Source organism: Streptopelia decaocto (genome assembly GCF_964273445.1).
Source record: "Streptopelia decaocto genome assembly, chromosome: 4".
In the NCBI taxonomy this organism is placed as follows: domain Eukaryota; kingdom Metazoa; phylum Chordata; class Aves; order Columbiformes; family Columbidae; genus Streptopelia; species Streptopelia decaocto.
Window position 1 is genome coordinate 44149973 of NC_138658.1, and position 19218 is coordinate 44169190.

The 19218-nt window shown below is 37.6% G+C and overlaps 2 protein-coding genes across 14 annotated transcripts in view; one reads left to right on the top strand and one right to left on the bottom strand.

Annotated features, from left to right (window-relative positions):
- The window catches only part of CASP3 (caspase 3), a 13302-nt gene extending 12590 nt beyond the window's left edge, over positions 1-712 (bottom strand). The window contains exon 1 of one of the 2 annotated variants that reach the window (XM_082051000.1): positions 572-712. The gene's annotated coding sequence lies outside the window, so the exon portion shown is untranslated. The remainder of the gene's footprint in view (positions 1-571) is intronic. The other variant, XM_082051001.1, reaches the window with a different exon arrangement.
- On the top strand, positions 642-19157 carry PRIMPOL (primase and DNA directed polymerase). Of its 12 annotated transcripts, none has more exons than XM_082050991.1 (15): positions 789-1259; positions 1635-1791; positions 1881-1994; positions 3756-3940; positions 5069-5160; positions 6147-6288; positions 7667-7814; positions 11945-12232; positions 13922-14084; positions 15356-15453; positions 15857-15943; positions 16020-16128; positions 17130-17212; positions 17292-17338; positions 18348-19157. In XM_082050991.1, the coding sequence occupies exons 4-15, from the start codon at positions 3761-3763 to the stop codon at positions 18645-18647; spliced, it is 1737 nt and encodes a 578-aa protein (XP_081907117.1). In that variant the 5' UTR covers positions 789-1259; positions 1635-1791; positions 1881-1994; positions 3756-3760; the 3' UTR covers positions 18648-19157. The 12 variants fall into 12 exon arrangements, with proteins under 12 accessions (XP_081907115.1, XP_081907113.1, XP_081907120.1 ...); XM_082050992.1 differs by having other exon boundaries at positions 1952-1994; XM_082050989.1 differs by lacking the exon at positions 789-1259 and adding an exon at positions 642-777 and having other exon boundaries at positions 1635-1994.
- The last annotated feature ends 61 nt before the right edge of the window (positions 19158-19218 follow it).

The window sequence follows — 19218 nt, forward strand, 5'->3', positions numbered from 1 at the left end:
CAAAGCTTTATTTTGGTAGATGCAAATACTGACTTTCACCCTGTGTTTTCCTGGTAGTTAACGGTCTATCAGAGGGACGCGAGAAAGCAAATTAAAGTTAAAGCTGTTCTCCCCCCCCGCTCGCTTTTTGTTCAGGCATCTTCTCTACAAAAACAGGTTTAAATGAACAAATGCCCTGCCTTAAGCTTCTGCAAAACTAATAACTGAGGCCCCTTACTCTCCCTCGGGGGAGGGGGGAGCAGCGAGCGCTGGGCCGGCCCCGCGGCCGGTCTCCTCCCGCCGTGCCCGGGAGCAAACCCCCCACAACCTGCCGCCCCACCGGAGCCCCGCGGGCAGCCAGGGCGGCGGGAAGGCGGCTCTCTGAGCCGGTCCCGGCCCGGGTGTGCGGGGACTGCCGCTCCTCTCAGCCCGCTCCCTGCGGGAGAGCCTGTGCGGCCAGCCCCGCCGGACCAAAGCCCACGGGAGCCGGAGTGCCACGACCAGGCCCCGGGCGGGCGCCAGCCAGCCCCACCCCGCCCCCCACCGCTTTGTCCGGCCAGCCTCCGCGCCCGGTGCCGCCACCGCCACCCACCGGCTGTGCCCTCTGCCCGCTCCGCCGCCGCTCCAACCAGCCACCCTGCCCTGGGGCTCGGCTCTGTACAGCGCGGAGGAAGCGCCGCCGCTCTACGCGGTCGCGTCTCTGCTCCTGTGGCTCCTCCCCGCGCCGGGCGGAGCATCCCGCTTCCTCCAACGGCACGTAGTTCGAACGCCAGCGGCGGCAGTGTGCGGGCCGTGGCGGTGAGTCGGTATCGGCGGGACGGCCGCTCTCCCCGTTCCTGAGGCCGGCGGGGGCGGTGCTGTGACTGAGGAGATGCGAGGGGCGGCCGCCCGCCCGTGCTGTTCTCCCCGCGGCCTGCTGGGCGCTGCTGCCCCCGGGCCCCGTTTCCTAGCGCGGTGCTTGCTGGGCCTCGGGCCGCTCTGCCACACGGGGAGACGCAGTGCACCGCGGCCTTGCGACCCCCGCGCCACGCCAGCCTTGCGTGGGTTTGGGGCTGGGCCTGTCGCAGTTTAACATAGAAACAAAGCTTTACAGCTTCTCACAACAGGCACTAGCCTACTTTTTGAGGCCTTATCACCAGGTCTAATATCCTGCATTTTGCACAAAAAAAACTGAAAATCTTAATTGTAGAAGCTGTAGGAGTGCAAGCTGAAGATTTGCTCCTTGTTTTTGTTGAGGGAAGATGAATGGTGTTTGTCAGTATGCCGCACTTCAGCTCAACGTAAGGATAACTAAGCTAATTTTTGCTAATGTTAAGAAATATAGCACTAGGGAGGAAGTTGTTAAATGGGTTCCTCTAAGGCTGATTCAGTAGCTGGGAGAAAATCTCATGGATTTATTGGTGTTGAGGAGCATGAACTCTGCCATAGAGCTGTGTTGCGTCATATGCACCGGCCAGGAAACCAATGTAAATAATGTAATTTTGAGCAGTGGTTGATTTGCATATCTAAACTTTGTTTCTCAGCAGGTGTGGATAGTGTGTTTTGTCTATAGTTGTTACAGGCTTTTGAGCATGCCTTTTTTTTTTTTTTTTTTTTAACAAAAATGTAGAGACACATAATGAAATCGTGCATTTGTGTTTGTCTTTTCTCTGTAGCACAAGGGAGAAAATTGGTATATCTGAAATAGTGAGTCCGTTTGTTTAAAAAAAAACTCACCAACCAACAGCTATGTGAGGTACAGAATTACAAGATGTCTGTTTTCTTCATCACTAAAAAAGAAATAGTCTTCTATCAAAGCAGGGGAATAAAATAGTAAGTTCTTTAAGTCATCTCCTAGCAGATGCATTTTTCCCAGGGTTTTCATGCAATCATCCTGCTGATTCAAAAGCACTCATGTCCAGGCGTGTTGGTGACACAATTTTTCTGGCAAGTAAAATAAAAATCATTACTTCCCTTATTTCTGGTGGGACAGAAGAGAGTACAGCGAAGTGGGAATTTCCCAGCGAACTCAGAAGGTGAGTCTGCGCTTACACCTGGTCTGTAGTTGTAAATTGCACGTGCTCTAAAAAGATGTGTTGTGTTAAGTATAGTTTATGTAGCAACTGAAGTTACCTTGGAAAGATCCAACACATTGGGCTTCTTAGAATCCAAGGGTATCTGAACTGCAAGAACAGTTACAACTATCAGTTTAAAGTAAGGGTCATAGCCTTCTCCCAGTTTCAGATATCCTCTCAGCTGTATTTCTGCAAAATTACGTCCTGATCTAACTAGAAAGTCTAAAAGGAGTACAGAATTTTGGGAATTTTCCTTGCTTCCCTTCTTTTAATGGTCATGTTGTGGGAAAGTGCTGATGTAGGGAATGTCTTTTGCACCCAATTAATTTACAATAAAGCCAACAGCATCAAAATGAAACTGAGGGTTCTGCCAGCACTTCTGAGAAATGCTGATTGCTGTCTATGATTTCATTTTTCATTTCCAAAGAAGCAGCTAATTGCATGAAAAAGGAGGGGAATGGAGGAAATTCACAGGTCAGGAAATTGGCAAGGGCTATAGAGATAATATGTCTGACCTCTGTAAATAGAAAAAACATTATTTTATTTAGACATGACATAGGCACTAAACTATCAAAATGCAGGCAGGCTTAGACGTACCGTGGGCAGAAATTTAGGTGTTCAGGAACATTTACTACAGAATACTTGGAGGAGGATTCAGAGGATCTAAAATTTGGACTTCAGAGTCCACAAAGAGTATTTGAATACTTAAGCTTACCTTGTGGATGTAGCTTGTTAAAGGTTGAAATACTTTTGAGTATAGTCAGTTTCATCTCGATCTTTTCTTGCAACTGGGAGGTTGTTTTGAGAGCCAGGGGTTGGTAGGTGGTTATGCTGGACAGAACTAAAAGATGCCCCTTCATCTTTTTTTACTTCTCGCATCACTTCCTCTCTTTCAGTTTCATAGCAATTTGCAGGTGTTCAGAGGGGCAATGAATTCTCCCAGAAAAAAACATTAATTAAACTTACAAATAATCATACGTATGTTAATGTGTGTTTATGCTTTACTACATTACTTTGTAGCATTTGGATTACTTTATGACTAGAAGTTTAAAGGTTGCAAGATAGCAAGCATTACTGCATCACGTACTGTTTATTGAAAAGAGATAAGATTGCTGTCTTAAGTTTGCAAGAAAGTACATGAGATTTTAAAGCAGGCAAAAGTATCATTGACCAATAGTAAAGGTCAGCAGTGGAGAACAGAGCCCTCATTTTGGATTTCAATTCTTTTACTTTGAGATTCAGAGCTAGAGTGACTGAAATCTTGATTTTTCTCAGGAACTCAGTTGCTGTGCTACCCATACAAATTAATTATTTCATTTGTCTCTCCAACCACAGATAGAAATCATAGTATTTTTTCACTCTTTACTAATATTGTGTGGCTAACTAACACAGTTTGTACACATTTTGAGGAGGAATGTAGCACCGTTCTCTAAACAAAAATGAAACTTCATAGGCCTTCCCTGACTATGCCTATTCTGTTGTGTTTACCTTTGATAGTATTAATATTAAAATCTTTTACTTCCAAACTGCATGAAAAGAATTAATGTTAAAATTAGTATTCTAGCAAGGCTGGGTGTTCATTTGGAATACTAGCTACTCTTGGTTAATACATAAAGTACATTCAACAAAACCAGAATCAAAATCAGTGGTGGGTACTGGGTGTTTTAAAAGTGAGTCACAAACATAAATTGATACTGATTTAACTATTTGTAATTGCTTAAGGATAAATGAAGAGAAAATGGGAAGAAAGACTGAAGAAAGTGGAAGAACGAGCATCTCACTATGAAAGAAACCCTCTTCCTCCAGTTTATAGACCAAGACTGTCCAAACCCTCTATGCCATCCTCTGTTTGGAAAATATTTCGTCGACAGGTTGAAGCTTTCAACTATGTAAAAACCTGCAAAGAGGTAAATTATTTGATAGGTGAATGTGTCTACTTTTTACGTACTTTCAAGGTTCACTTAAAACTTGGTTAACAGTAAAGTATTTTATCAGGTTGAAAGACATTTTTTGTTTTTCCTTTTTTTTTTTCCCCCCAGTCCTGAAACAGCAATGTTTTGTTCTGGGATTTTGTTTGGTTGGTTTAGTGTGTGGGTTTCTTGATGGTTGTTAGTTGGTTGGTTTTGTTGGGTTTTTTTTGTCTTTGTAGGTGATCATGCTAGACTGGAGGTAGCTCTAAGAAGTACTAGTTCTAACATATAAATTGATATGTGGTATTCGGTTTTAACAGTAAAAGTGTTTTTTGGTAACATTGTGGTGATAGATTTGTTTCTTCTGAAGATAAGGAAGCTGTCAAGGTTGACAGGAGAATGGGAAGGTAGTGAGAGATGAGTAGAAAGAGAAGGAAAAAACAGAGGAAGAAAACCAGATAAACAGGAGGCAGAGACAAAACAAAAACAATACAACTCTCCAATGGCATCAGAGTATCAAGTTCAGATGATAAGAACTGATGAGCCAAATAAATATTATGCAAAATGTATCCTCTGTTTTCAGTTCTCCGCATTCAGTACTTTTCAAATTTATTGCTGATTTTAAAGAAAGTGTGATAGTTTCTCCCTGTTGCTTTAGGTGTTTAAGTAATCTTGACAGTCTGTTTTCCAAAATGCACTCTCACTGACTCAGCAGTGTTTGTTTGTTTTCTTTTCAGATTTCCATTATTGGATTTAAATAACATAGTGTCTAAAGAATATTTGCTATAAAGCCATATGCTGCCATCGTGTCCATGAGACTGTTCCTTTCAGGACATTGTTCCTCTTTCCCTTAGATGCACTTGCCACTGATCAGAAAAAAGAAAACTTTACAGAGAAAACACAGTTTACATTAGTGCACAGCATAGCTGTTACCACATAACTGAAATCAAAATGGCGTTCTTAATAAAAACAGATGCTGCTTGGGTTGAAAAAGGATAAGTGATCTACTTGTAGTTTTCTAGTATTTACTAACCTTTGACCAAAGAAACTAATGTCAAATAGGAACTTGTGAAGACTTAAACTCGTTCTTTGAATAAAAAAACTTCCACGTTTTTGTTTTAAAAGGATGTTCATGTATTTGCCTTGGAAAAGAAAACACAAAGTGGACAGAGATTTTACCTTGTGACAACATATAAAGAGCTTTGGTTTTATTACACGTGAGTATTTGAAAAGGTACCCTATATGTTACTGTAAGATATAGTAGCGAACTGGATACTATTACTGGATAGGTATCCCCAGTAGCCCTTTGCTGCTCTGCCTAGCACAGAGCTGTGATGGGTGGCCTGAGGTTTGATCTTGGCCCTGGGGAAAATCTTCATAAGGACAAACCAGTCTATTCTATAGTGGGTTTCAGCTTTATTTTGAGCTGCAGATGGCAATTATTTCCTGGGAATTAAGGACCCCATCTACGGAACTTAAATCTAATAGCAGTAGATTTGCTTTAGCGGTCAGCTTTCCTCAGGAGATCATACAAACATCTGACACAAACACATTTCTATGATTACTTATATATAAAAATAAGTGGGCATTAATATAAATGTCCGGTTACCAGTTTATGGTTTTGTATTTGCGTGATGTAATTTCAAGTATTGATGATTTGATTATGCACTGAACTTTTTTCCCCAGTTTTTTGTTTTAGAATAAAACATTTGGTTATGAAGTAAAAGAAATCTAAGAATCAATTTTTATATGAAAAGTAAACTGGAATTTTTTTCTCAATTTGAAAATGAGATTAATTTTTAATTTAGTTGGAAAAAAGTCTCTGTAATCTCGTTTTTAGTGCTTAAGACATATGAGTGATAACTTAGTAAGTTTTTTACTGTAGTTTCCATCATTCCTTAAATTTTCAACAGCATTTCTGTTGACAGTGTGTATTGTAAGACATGAGGGGGACGGGGAAGAGAATACTTTATGAACTCTAGATTCTAGGCCAGACAAATATCTTTGTTGATATTTGATGATGAAGTTACAATTTTTTCAAAGCATTACAGGGCTGCTACTTTTTTAATATGGGTAGTTGATTGAAAAATAAAAGAATATTTAGGACTTCTAGGATCCTTTTTCGCAGCTGGTAAGTATATATAATGTTTATTGTGAGAGGTTGTGATTTGTTGTTTTCTTTTGTTTTGTTTTTTTTCCTTAGCATAGGTTATCAAACAAGTCTTATGCACTGCTATGAAGTAATTCCTGAAAAAGATGCTTGCAAGCTTTATTTTGATTTGGAGTTCTACAAACCAGCAAATCCTGGTGCAGATGGCAAGAGTATGGTTGCGAAGTTAATTGAGGTAAACTTGGGCAAAGTAATGTAGATTAATCTAAATTTATTGTTATTTAATATGAAACTGAAGTATCGACCACTTTATCTTGATTATTCTGTAGTAAAATGAAAATGAATTGTAGACCTAATGGTTATTTTAATGAAGTAAAAAGTACTGATTTAATTAAAGCAAAGGTTCTCTCCTTTAAGTGAAAAGAAAAAAATAGAGAATGATTGTTGAAGTGCTTTTATTTACTGTAGGTTTACTGATACGATAAGTTTGCTTTCGCAGACTGTTATATGTGCTCTGCCACTTCAAAGCTGTGAAATTGAAGGAATGTTTAGGTATTCCTTAGAATAGCATCAATAAAAGTTCAATTCAGATATTCCTCGGTTAATTTCCTTTGCCAGGTGCAGTCATATATCAAGTAATTGAGTTAAGTGATAATGTAGAGAATATCAGGTGACTGCACTTAGCAGTTTGGGACCTAAAGTTAAGTATCTTTGCTAATAATAATAGTGCAAATTTCCATTTTATTGTACATTTGGTTGGAAAATGAACTCCACTGCAAATTCAGTACTACAAAGGTAGAAAATAAAGCAGGTTTTTAGAAGAATATGTTCTATTTGAGTAAAGTGTCTTTGTGAGTGGCCATTTATTTGTGAAACTTCTGACACTTACATGTCCCTAGCAGGAAAGGAAAGGGGAAAGGAAGATTGAGGGTGTTCCTTCATAAAGAACCATTCATTGATACAGATTCTGGAGCTGTTTACTCCATTGTGGATCAATTGTGAAATTTAGAGATTCCTCAGGTTAGGAAAAAAACTTTGGATTTGCTGGATGGAGGATCTGAGGTCCTAAAATCCTAAACTTCCACATCCTTAGGTTCTGAGTCCCAGTCCTAAACATGAGTTTAGGACAAGCTTAGCTTATAGAAGATTTTTAGACCTATTTTAGAGCCGAAGGTCTTATATTTTCTGCTTAGTTAGTGTTCATAGCAATGAATTAGCAAAATCATAACAGTGAATTAGCATACCAGCCCTTTATATTATGATAGCCTGTCTTCCACTCTAGGTCAGCCTGTATTACAAACAGTGTCACTGTGGGTGTGAACTGCTTTGTGATGGAAAATAAAACAGAAGATAAAGCCACTAAATTAAACTTTGACCTGAAAAACTGAAAATCTGCTCAGCTTATCACTGTTAGTATATTCAGTGACTTGCTTATTTCAGGAAGTATAGTCTATGTCAAATTTGTGATGTTATGAGTTAGTTTGAATTAAATACTCAAAATGAGTAAAAAAACCTCAAAAGAAGTTGTAGAATCTGCATTTGTGTTAGATTTCATAGATCCCACTATTAAAAATGTTTGGGGAAGAAAGCCTAATTAATGTTTATCATTTCAGTTTGTCAGCCAAAAATTAAAAGAACTTTATGATGTAAATTGCTCAGCCGAAGATGTCTTGAATTTAGATTCCAGTACTGATGAAAAATTCAGTCGACACTTAATATTTCTACCCCAGAAAACTGTATTTAAGGATAATACTCATGTTGGTAAGTGGTTTTTTCTCTTACACCTAGAAATAAAAGTGAGGGTTTTACTTTGTAAAGTGTCATCTCACATTTTAATATTTATTTTAATGGAATTACATGTGGAAACAAATATGTATTCCTAGCAGAAGTGACTACTTATTTCTGTTTCATTGAAACTCATTATTTCTTAACTCATCTACTTTCTTTTTCTATAATTAGCATATGTGTTTGCAAAAATGTGAGTTTTTTGTGCCTATATGTTTTATTTACGAAACTACTGGCAAGACTGACTTTTGCCTTGAAAATTATATTACAGTATGACTATGGCTCCTTAATTTTCAGCTTAATGTCAGTCTTAACAGTTGAAGCCAAGATTATTTGCCTTAATACTGTTGGTTTGTGCTCAGCACAGGGTCAGAAAGGCAGGACAAAGATGGTTTAAAACCATCTGTGCATAAACATGATTAATAAAAAGCCGAAAGTAATTTTACTTGTTGCTATAAGTCAGGATTTCATGTGATATGGCAACTCCAACACAAATAACTGCCAGTTCAGGGTTTTCTTGACTCCATTTTAAAGATAAGTACAATAACACCTCTTCACAGAAGTATTTTGAACATTCTTTAAAAATACTGGTTATGAAGCACTGAGGTGCCAGTGGTGAGCATTAAGTTCATGTTGAAATTCATAATTTCTCCTTGTATCTGTATTCTCTGTGTTGTGCAGTGAAGCAGGCTTATAGACTTACTTTGAACAATGTGGGTGCAATAGAAAATCAGCTGAGTTTTGTCTGAGTGAAGCAGGAACTGATGGAAAACAGTTTGACCAGTGGTGGAATTAAAATCTGTATCAACCTACAAATGCAGAAGTTTGGGTCTTTTAAAATTGCACCTGCAGGCTTGGTTTTGTAATTTCTTAATATTTGAGTGTTTCATTTTGTAATCCTTGTTCCTTATTGCCTTTGTGTCAAACAAACAAATAGGGTGACGGAGAGGAAGCAGAAATGCTGTTAGAGAGTACTGTATTGATATTCTCATGGGTTAGTAGAAGCGATGAAATTTAGATTGGTGACATTTAGCTCTACCATTTGTGTTCAGGAGGAGCTGTGACAATAGCAGCAGAGTTGCAAGAAATGCTGTGCTTTGTTACTAGGTTTCCACTGCTGTAGAACAGGAAGAACTGAGGATGTTGTGTTCATAATTTTGGTCCCACTCAGGTTCCTGATTTTATTCCGCTGTCTGCTCGGTCACCATGTGTCTGACTGTCTTCATGCCCAATCTTACTTTTCCTTTCTCACCCTTACCTTTTTTTTCTAGGTCTGTATCTCCCCTCATTGAAGTCTTGAGTAAAGATTATACTATGTTTCTTGGTTTTTATACCCCCTGTGTTTTTTAAGTAGCTTCTTACTGTGCGCTGTGTACGTCCTAGCAGGGGATTATAGAGAGCACAGCGGAGATGGGCTCTTTGCTTTTAGTACATCACACAGTGCTAGAGTTCTTTCTAGCCCGGTACAGCATTACAGAAAATCTTTTTTTCCTTTTGAATGGTCTTGTTATTTCATGGGGAGAACACGTACTGTTGGATCGAAGTTGTGTGGGGTTGACACGTGTTCTGTGTTGCTCTGAGGAATCATCTACAAAAGGTCTTGTCAGCATGAACAGCTGGAGGAGCAGAGCAAACTGTAAGGAGAGACTGGATCTTGTAGGCTTGCGTGCATGTACAGCTTTTTTTTTCCCAAATATTTTTAATATATGCATGTGCTTCATGGCTTAAACATCGCTTCAGGCCAAAATTCAGATCCTTACTTCAACACAAAGAGGCCATAGGATTTCTCAGAACCATTTTTTTCCAGCTTTTTTTTAACATTAAAGCACCTACATCTCATTCTTAGGAGCAGTGGAATGTCTGTCCCTAAACCTTTTGAGGAGTAGCTGACATGGCAAGCTAAGTAGATTGTCAAAGTTATAAGGAAATACTTATAATATTGGCTTCCAGCCACAAGCATGACACAGAGCAGTTATTTCTTGCATGACACTGTGATAACAGCTAAAAGCCCCAAAGACTTAAATGGGATTACTGCAATTTTTAGTTCAAAACTATGGCCTTTAGCTCCTCTGCCACTGTAAAACTCTTAAGTAATACATGGATAATAAATAATTCGGTATGACAGCAATTTTAGCTTGTGATCTTGACAACTAAATTAGATTAGTCAGTTCTTTCAGCAGAAGCTTGATCTGTTTATTCTAGTCCATTAATTAAGTGTTCTGCATCTCCGCAATGACATGAATTTGACGTGTTTGCTGTCAGACTTAAAATATATTTAGAGATTGTGTATTCATGTTCTGCCTTTGCCTTTTCAACAAGATGTTGAAGTCGCCGAAAAAATTGATTTTTTTAAATAATTGAGATATGTAAATATCAGTGTTAGATTCATACATGTTACCAATAATATAACACTCCAGGCTTTTCATTAATGCATTTTAGTAACCTGCTTGACAAACCTGGCTTAAAGCCTATTTGCTTTGTACTTTGTGCGAACTACTCTTCTGTAGTAAATAACTAATGATGCAGATAACTTCATAATTTCACAGAATCTCTATGAAATACATATATTATTTGAGGTGATAAAATATTTTATCTAATATCAAACTTAAGAGGGTTAATATATTTTTCAGACACATTGAAGTGTTGTCTTTTTAAATTCATCATTGTGGTGTTCTATCTAACAACAATTACTTTAAAATGAGTTAGTGGTATTTATGTGGGATAAACTAGACTATGAACTATCACTGTTTCATAAGCATTTTATGTCAGGAGTCATGCACAAAGTGCATGGGCTTAAAATTAAGTATGACTAAAAACATTTAGTATATAATACTTGGAATCAGTTACTAGTTAAAATACAGGGACTCAGTTCACAGTGCATGTAAGAAAGCACAGGAGGCCATGTAGGTCCACAGGAAAGCTGTGGAGATCAGTTAATTGACACTGATCTACACAGTTGACAAATCCCAAATAGAAAAATATCAAATGTAGTCAAGAATCAAGAGTGTGAAATGGTGGGTTCAGTTCCCACGTCTGACCAGTTAGAAGAAATAGGAAGAGAGAAAACAAAGGTGTGTGTGAATGATAAAGAACTAACTCCCCAAATCATCTTTCACTGACAAAAACCTTGCTATTCTGAGACTGCACACACACAAAAGCGCTGTCAACCAGGACTTTTAAAGATACTTTATCTTTTATGGTATTTGAAATAAACTTCAGTTCTGAAATAGGTAGATATTCTCCCTGAACTGAAAATCCAAGTAACTCTTGTTATAAACTGCAGAAATTCTGTGTGCATATTTGAACACAGAAGATTAAAACCCTTCTTATGACTATGAATCATTCGTGTGCCTCAGCAGTAGTGTAACGAATGATGAAGATGGTGATATTAACGCTTGATTCACTGCTTGATTCACTGCTGGTATGTAGCATAGGAAGACCCATATTTCATATTCTTTCATTGAAGCTTCAGCCAACAACTGCAGAATCCTCCTTGCCAGCATTCCTTCCACTTCAGTTTTTTTTTTTTTCCACAACTATATTTATTTTCTTTTTCTCTGCAAGTAATTTGGCCATGGTTTTCATTTGTCTGTCTTGCTTTTGTTACCATTTAGCAGAGTCTGGAGTACAACAGGAGTTGCATTACAGTACTGGGAGTTTGAAAAGTCATTACAAAATACTTTCGTAGAAGTGATTTGTTGTTCGAGTAGGTCCTGGTCAAACTCTTATATCAGTTAATATACCATGGAGCTGCAAGCAAAACTTTTTAATCATTCTGACAGTGAAATTAAGGAAAGCAGTAGTGAGAGGGACAATCAGAAGCTCTTCACCATCCTAAATCTGAGGTTGTTAATGCATTGTGTGCTGTCATTAAGTATTACAACAATATTCAGCTAAATGAGTAAAAACTACCTGTGATTGGATTAAAAAAATAAGGTGTGTAATAGCAAAGCTATATGAATGCTTTATTCGTGTATTGAAGAGTTCTACTGAGTGGTACTTTAAATATTAAATCAAGCTACATTTTATAAAAGACATTTAAATAAGTTATTTCTTGACTCATAAATGATGTAATCTGCTTTGGGGTTTGTTTGTTTGTTTTTAAGGTAACTTTGTGAGAACCATTTTGCAGCCTGCCATAAGGCTGATGGAGAGTGAAGCTGCAGTTGTGATTCCAGAAGGAGCTGGATGTGTTTCCCAGTGTTCTGCAGAAGCAGTTGGATTAGATGGGTCTCTTAAAAACCTCACAGCTGTCGAAGGTGCTTCCAAAGGCTGGCCAGCTGTTGCTTGCGAAACAAAGGACGTGGAAACAGCACACCAGGGAGAAAATTCAGAATTTTCCTTTCTAATAGTAAATGACAAAGAAGGAGACAAGCAACTTTTTGTGGATTTAGGTAAATATAAGATGTGCTTTTAAACATCTTTGGGATGCAGCAAAGGATAAGAAATGAGATGTTGCTTCATCTTTGATTACAGGCAGTAAGAACAACAGTGTTCTTATTGTTGTCCCTATGGTCAGAATTTAAACCAAATACAGTATGTGCTGAAACTGCCATGATAAATGTGGCACTTTAAAGAAAGCTTAGATTCTTGGTCCATGGAACTTCTTGTATTACTAAATCTCATTATTTTGTTCTGAAGTTTGAAGAAACTCTAGCCACACAAGACTCTCTTTTATTCCTAAGGACATAGTGCTCGTGTTTGGATTAAAAGAGTATAGTATGTATTGCATTTTTGTTATTTCAGTTGAATTAGAATTTGCTTAATTATGGAACAAGTATTTAAGGTGTGGCCTTCTGTATTGTTTTACACGTACAAACTGAGCCTTCTTCACCTGTTTGGGCTGGCAGTTGTTAGGTTTTAATGATAGAATAATAGAAACTTAGGGTTGGGCACTTCATGCCCCAGTTGTGCTTAGAGTATTCATGGTATTAAAATGCTTAAAATCTCTAGGAGCACAACACCCATAGTAAAAGTTTGAAAGTTCCACCCTTCTCCATCCCCGTATCTGGTTTCTCTGCTTTTTTTATGCTCTTTTAGTGAAATTAAAATAGCTGAGCATACTTTTATACAGCCGCAGTATATGTACTTGAGGACTGTGTATCATCTTTTTCCTCGGACTTCTCTGAAGAACCCCCACTCCTTCACATTCTTCTCCTGGAATTCAGAATCAGTTTTATTCCTGGCCTCTCCAGTGTGTCTGATTTGTTGAAACATAACCCCACAGCTGGGCCTCTATTAGGCTTCTCCATTCCTGATTCGGAAGGATTACTTTGCACCTACTGTTCAAAATTCCTTCAAGCATATTTGTGAATGGAAATTAGAGAAAAAGAAATTGTTTACTGTGTCACTTCACCTTTTAAGGATTTGATTTTAGTCCCCAAAAATTAACCATCCTCAATATTTATGTTACACACTTTAGCTCAAATCTTGGAAGACATTATTCCAGCTATTTTGATATTAAGAGTTACATCATGAGGCTGTAATGATAGAAAGGGATGTGACGTTCTCACTGTGTGAGATCTTTTAATTCCTTTCTCTTCATGAAACCCGCAAATAACACGTAACATCCTCCATGCATTCTTAGACTAAGCAATGTCTAACAATGCCTGTTCATTTTTTTTGGTTAGGTTTTGAGATTGGAATTACATTTTCCTGAGGCAGACTTCAGTGTGCTACACAGAAGTGGTGTCTGGTACACAGAACCCCAGAAGTTTGATGAAGTACTTGCTGGTTAAAATAATTGTGCAGCTTTTTATGCTCAGCTGTATTTCACACAGATAACGTGAAAGCACCATTTTTTTTTTTATGCTGAAGAAACATTTAGTAATGATAATGTCAAAATGATTAAAATGCGTTTGTAGAGGTGTTTCTTAATTCTTTGGTAACATAAAAATGTACATGTGGGCCTGATCTTGCTTTGTTGCGTTTCTTCTGTGGGAGATGCAGTGAAGTCAGCAAGAATTTTTGTCCGTTTCTTAGACCTTTAGCTGGGTCTAAGGAAAATTGTTTAATTTAGAAGTGCTAAGTATCTTAAATCCTAGCCAGCATTGTTATGTTAAGAAATATTTGTTTTCCTGTAGGCGTTTATACAAAGAATAGAAATTTCCGGATGTATAAATCATCAAAAGCAGGAAAAAATGTGATTCTGAAGATAGCAGAGGATAATAAGTTTGTCCCTAACTGTGAAGAGAATGTTTCCTTGGAAGAAGCATATTTTCTTTCCTCATTGATCTGCAACATTAGGTAAATCTTTAATTCTAGTGGAATTGATCATATTTTTAAATATTGATTTTAGTGATTTTTTTTTTTTTTTTTTTTTTTTTTCCTGCAGCAGTTACAAATGACAGCTATCAATGGGCAGTTATTTCATGAGACATTGTTACAGTGTAATTTAGGAGTTCCCAGTAGAACTCCTTCTTCTGGAGAAAATATTTCTTTGGACTTCTTTCTTTTTTCTTTTTCCTAACCTACTTTCAAATGTTGAAAGAACACAGAACGTGTGGTGCAGCATCTGAGTTGTGCCTCATTTCTCTATACACATTCAAAATGCAAAAATGTAGTAATTATTAGGTTTGGTTGGATTCTGTACAGTTCTGAAAGGAAAAATGAAATACTGTCAATTAACTACAGAGAGTCTAAATATTTTGATGTATGATAAAAAAAATTAAAGGATTTTTATACGTGTTTACCTGCATACAGATTTCCGATTTGATACTACATATACCTCCTTAGGCTGGATACTGGTACATATAATAATCAAGTTTTCTGTATCTAAGCTAAATGTCTGACATATCTTGTCCTGCACTGACTGTATCTTAAGATGATCCTAATCGTTACTTCAGCAGAAAGAAGGTTAAAATGTTACATGCATAGGTATATTACGTATAATATTTTTTATTCAAAACATATTTGTTGTGACTTCAATTTTTATATCCTGACACGTTCATTATCCTGAGCTGATGCCAGTAGCCCCAGAGCGTAACTCATGTGGTGTGTTCAGACCACAGGTATCAGCTGAGTCTGTCATAAATATGGATGAGAAATTCTGTGTGATTGTCTGGCTCCCAGCTCGTCATACAGCAAAGCAGTTCATTGTAGAGAGTAAAGAAAAAAGAAAATGAAAGCTTTTCAAGGGTCTATAAGCATAAATATTATACCTAGAGCAAATATTGTTCAAGGAATAGTAGAGCAGTACAGTGGACCAACAGTCTTTAAATGCCTGGATCTTGGGAGTTTTGCCAGGAACCAAATTTTGTTGTTCTGGAGGAGGAAACCTGGTCCTCTGTGGGTACAAGTCAGGGGAAGACAGCAAAATGAGAAGAGAAAGTGCTACAGGGCTTGTGAAAGGTACAGAATCACAGGCTGAGGTTGGCAGGGGCTTCTGGAGTTTCTGTGGTCCAACCCCCCCGATCAAGCAGGGCCACCTACAGCTGGTTGCCCAGGACTGTGTTACATTATACCATATTATGTTATGCTGTAAAAATCACACATTTTCCTTGGTATTCTCTTTTCAGAATAAGGGATGACACCAAAGTTCTGTCATCTGGCTTTTCAGGGGAGGAGAGAAAAGTGTCTGCTTTTTTCAACAGTAAAACTCCCAGAAGCAGTAGAGGTACCGCAAGCCCTTTCTACTGTATAGAAAAAAGTACTCTTAAATTAGATGTACTATGACTTCCACACCTGATGACCTCTAGGTGAGCTTTTCCTCAGCAAGCTGTCTGCAGGAGGCAGAGTACAGCCGTCCCGAGGGATGCTCTGCAGTACCTGAATTCCGTTTACCCCAACTCCCGCTCCCAGTCATGCTTTGTTCCAGTTCCCTCTGTACCTTGTGGCAGAGGGGGGAATGCAGTTTAAAGATCTACAGGAAATTAACGTTAGATTTATCCCTGGTTTTATTTAAGGATTTGGTGTGATTCTTGTATATTTTCTGTCTGTGGTCTATATAACATGTAACAATTACATATTACAACGACAAAACCAGTAACAGTATGGTTCTGTGGCCTTTGTTTCAACAGATTTCATGGAAGGTTATCAGGATTCACCATATCCAGAAGTTGATCATTTTGTTCGTTCTTTGGTTAATAAAGATGGGGTGCAAGGAGGTAAAGACCACTTTACTGTTTACAAAATAATATTTGCAGCAGTATTTTTAAAGAATTATTTTTTTGTTCCCCACAGGTATACGACGATGGAATTATTTCTCTCTAGAAGAACTACTTGTATATGATATTGTTGGTTACCGTTGGTGTGAAAATATTGGAAGAGCTCACAAAAGTAACAACATAATGTATGTTCTTTAATAATTAACTTTAAAACAGCTTTATTTATTTCCTGCTCAACTGTTATTCTATAAAAATCCTGAAAAACTGTTATCTCTGTGAAGTAATCTTCATGCTATTTAAAATATATGCTTAGAGATGCTAACATACAAGTCAGAGTATGTTAAAGTTATTAAGTGGCACTATGATGCTTCCTAGCTAGGAAGCTGAACAAACAGAAATAAAGAAAACAGATCACTTTTAAATTCCTTTACAATATATTTTAAATTCCATTCTTATATTATTAAAATGACAAACCTGCCCCCACTTGAGTCAAGATGAGTTTTGCTAGTGACCCTTCAAAGACCTGGACTCATAGTTTTAGCAAAATAAGTGTTGAAGAGTCAGAGGGTTTAGATGACCTTAGAATTGCAGTAGATCATTAGCAGAATTTTTTTTGTCTGAAAAATAATGCTACATAACATTTAAAATAACCGAAAGATAAGGAATGTGGTTTTGAGAAATACAGGTATAAAAAGCCACTATGCCATAGATGAACTTGGTGTTTCTCAAGCAAGTTGCTTGAAGCCTCGTGTTTCTAAGGCACAGCTGAAAAAGCCGGCCTGTCTAAGCAGCTGACAGGAAATAGTGATTTTATCTGGGTTCTGTAATGAAATAATCTGTAACAGCAGCAGCAGCAGCAAAGTCTTATCTTACAGTTACGTCCCATATAGTAATCTTACTTCAACAGTGTCTTCTTCCAAGCTTAATGTAATGAAGTTGACTGAAGTTCACTTTCAAATGTTAGTCTTAAAATAAATATATTTTTATCTTAGGAATTTGGAAGTTTATTGAAAAAAAAACCTAACAGACTGTACAAAACAAATATGTAATAACTATGTCAGAGTACAAAAGCAATATCCATAGATGGGGACAAACAAAACCTGTTCATTTAGTGTCAGAGTTTCTTACTGTATGTGTTCACTTCATTTATGTACTGTTACTATAAACTAAATTATTTCCTCCTCAGGATTCTCGTAGATCTAAAGAAGGAAGTTTGGTATCAAAAGTGTCATGATCCAGTCTGCAGAGAAAAAAACTTCAAATCACAAAGTATGTATTCTGTGACTTCAAAGCAATTATTCTTAATGCTTTTTGGAATGTTAACTTTAATGCCATATATTTGATTTAGGTTTTCCATTACCACCTTGGATATGTCTCCCTTTTCTTTTCAAAGAGGTATGTTTTTGTCCTTTCAATATGCTAAAGTTTTTGTGAGTAAATCTGTCTCTGGAAATTGTTGAAAATCCCTGCTAATGCAGTCTCTTGAGCTCCATACAGTAGTCATGCTCATATAGAACAGCTCCCTATAACAGCTGTGCTCGTGCAGTAGCTCCATATATTCATTTTTAAGTTCTCCAGCAGCACATTTAGCACAAAAACTGTCAGCACAGATAAAGCTAATTCACTTCAATAGCCTCACTTCACCCAGGACTAAAGATTTTCTTCTCGTTTGGTCTGAACAGCAGTTCAGTGCATGAACCATAAGACCACTGCAGGTGCAGAACAGAAAAACTGCCCAAGTTAAGCTCTGCTCTGCTAGGCCAGATAAAATAGAAGTGCTCCTGGAACAACACCTGAGTCAAATTTAAGTCCATGACCCTCAAACTTGAAGTTCACTTGATTTCACTTTAGTTTATTAAAGTAGTTTTTACTCACTTGGGTAGAATATTTAAACTGACTTGATATTGCACCTAGATTCTAAATCCTGAACATAGTAGTTTTCCCACTGAGTAGGCAATAAGAGTTGGCCTCTTTGCAACTTTTTAATTTCATACTGCAGAATGGCACATTAAGCTGTGCTTAAGCAGAGCTTAATTATCAATAAGCAAATTATCAATATCTATTAAATTTTGTAGAAAGTGTAATTTAACTGAATTTTCAGATCCTGATAGTATCTTTAAACAGCCACTAAAATTAGTTTTGATCTTGTATTATTCTAAGAAGCTGTATACAACAGAGTAGTTGTAGTTTGCTATAAAACCAGGAAATTTCTATTCCTGTTAAAATAGGCTTCCACAGGTTAACATGACTAGAAATTAAGGTGCTGGAAAATCTGTCTCATTGGCCAGCTTTCTGTAGTATCCATTATATGTGACAGTATGAGTTTCAAACTTTCATAGCTGAGCAGTTAAAAGGCATGAAAGCCATTTTCATATGAAATAAATAGTATTCTTGTTTTTAAAAGGAAGAAGAGCATACACTAATGGATGAAAGGGGGAACACAGAAGTAAAACCACCTTCTAATGATTCAGACTTGTCAAAAAGCTCCACATCTCTAGAGGAAAGCTTGTCTCAAGTGTTCCTGTTGTCAGACAGTGAGTGGGACGATGCAAATGATGATGCCTGTTTCCTAGAAGCTACTGAAGATGTGGAACTCGCTGAAGCTGCAAATGATAGTCTGAGTGATGCCATGGAAGGAATTCCTGATGAAATTCTTTTGGAAGCTCTAGGGAGACAGGACACCTGCAGCAAAGAGGGCAGCTAACCACAGACTTGGCCAGCAAACAGACCACTAGCAACAAAATCTGCTTTAACAGTATCTGTGTATCACACGTCTTCTGGGAAGGACACTGCAATGTAGTTCAAAAATGCTCTTCCAGAGCTGTAAGACACAAAGACCTGAGTACCAAACCAGTATCCTCATAACTGGATGACCATCAGCTGGCACGAGGAGATCATGGACAGTTACACAGGTGCTGAAGAGTATGGGCCTGAAAACTCATTAGGAACGCTGCTCCAAGTTTAGCACTTTTAACACTCGCCGCTGTGCGGTTTCTATTTTGTTAGCCATATTTCTAAGTTTTACTGATAAGACAAGTAAAATAAATTTCTTTACTTCCAGAAATGGGAGGAAATTTATTTCAAATACAAATTAATAAAGAGATCTATCACTAGTTCAAGCAAAGTCTATGTGTTCTTTTTTTAAAATATATATTACTTTCATAGCCTAAGATTAAAAACCAGCATTGTTAAACAGTGTGTATAAAAGTTTTAGTACTTTAAGTGGAATTGCTACTTCATTAATTTCACTGACATTCTGATTAAGTTCTTACACA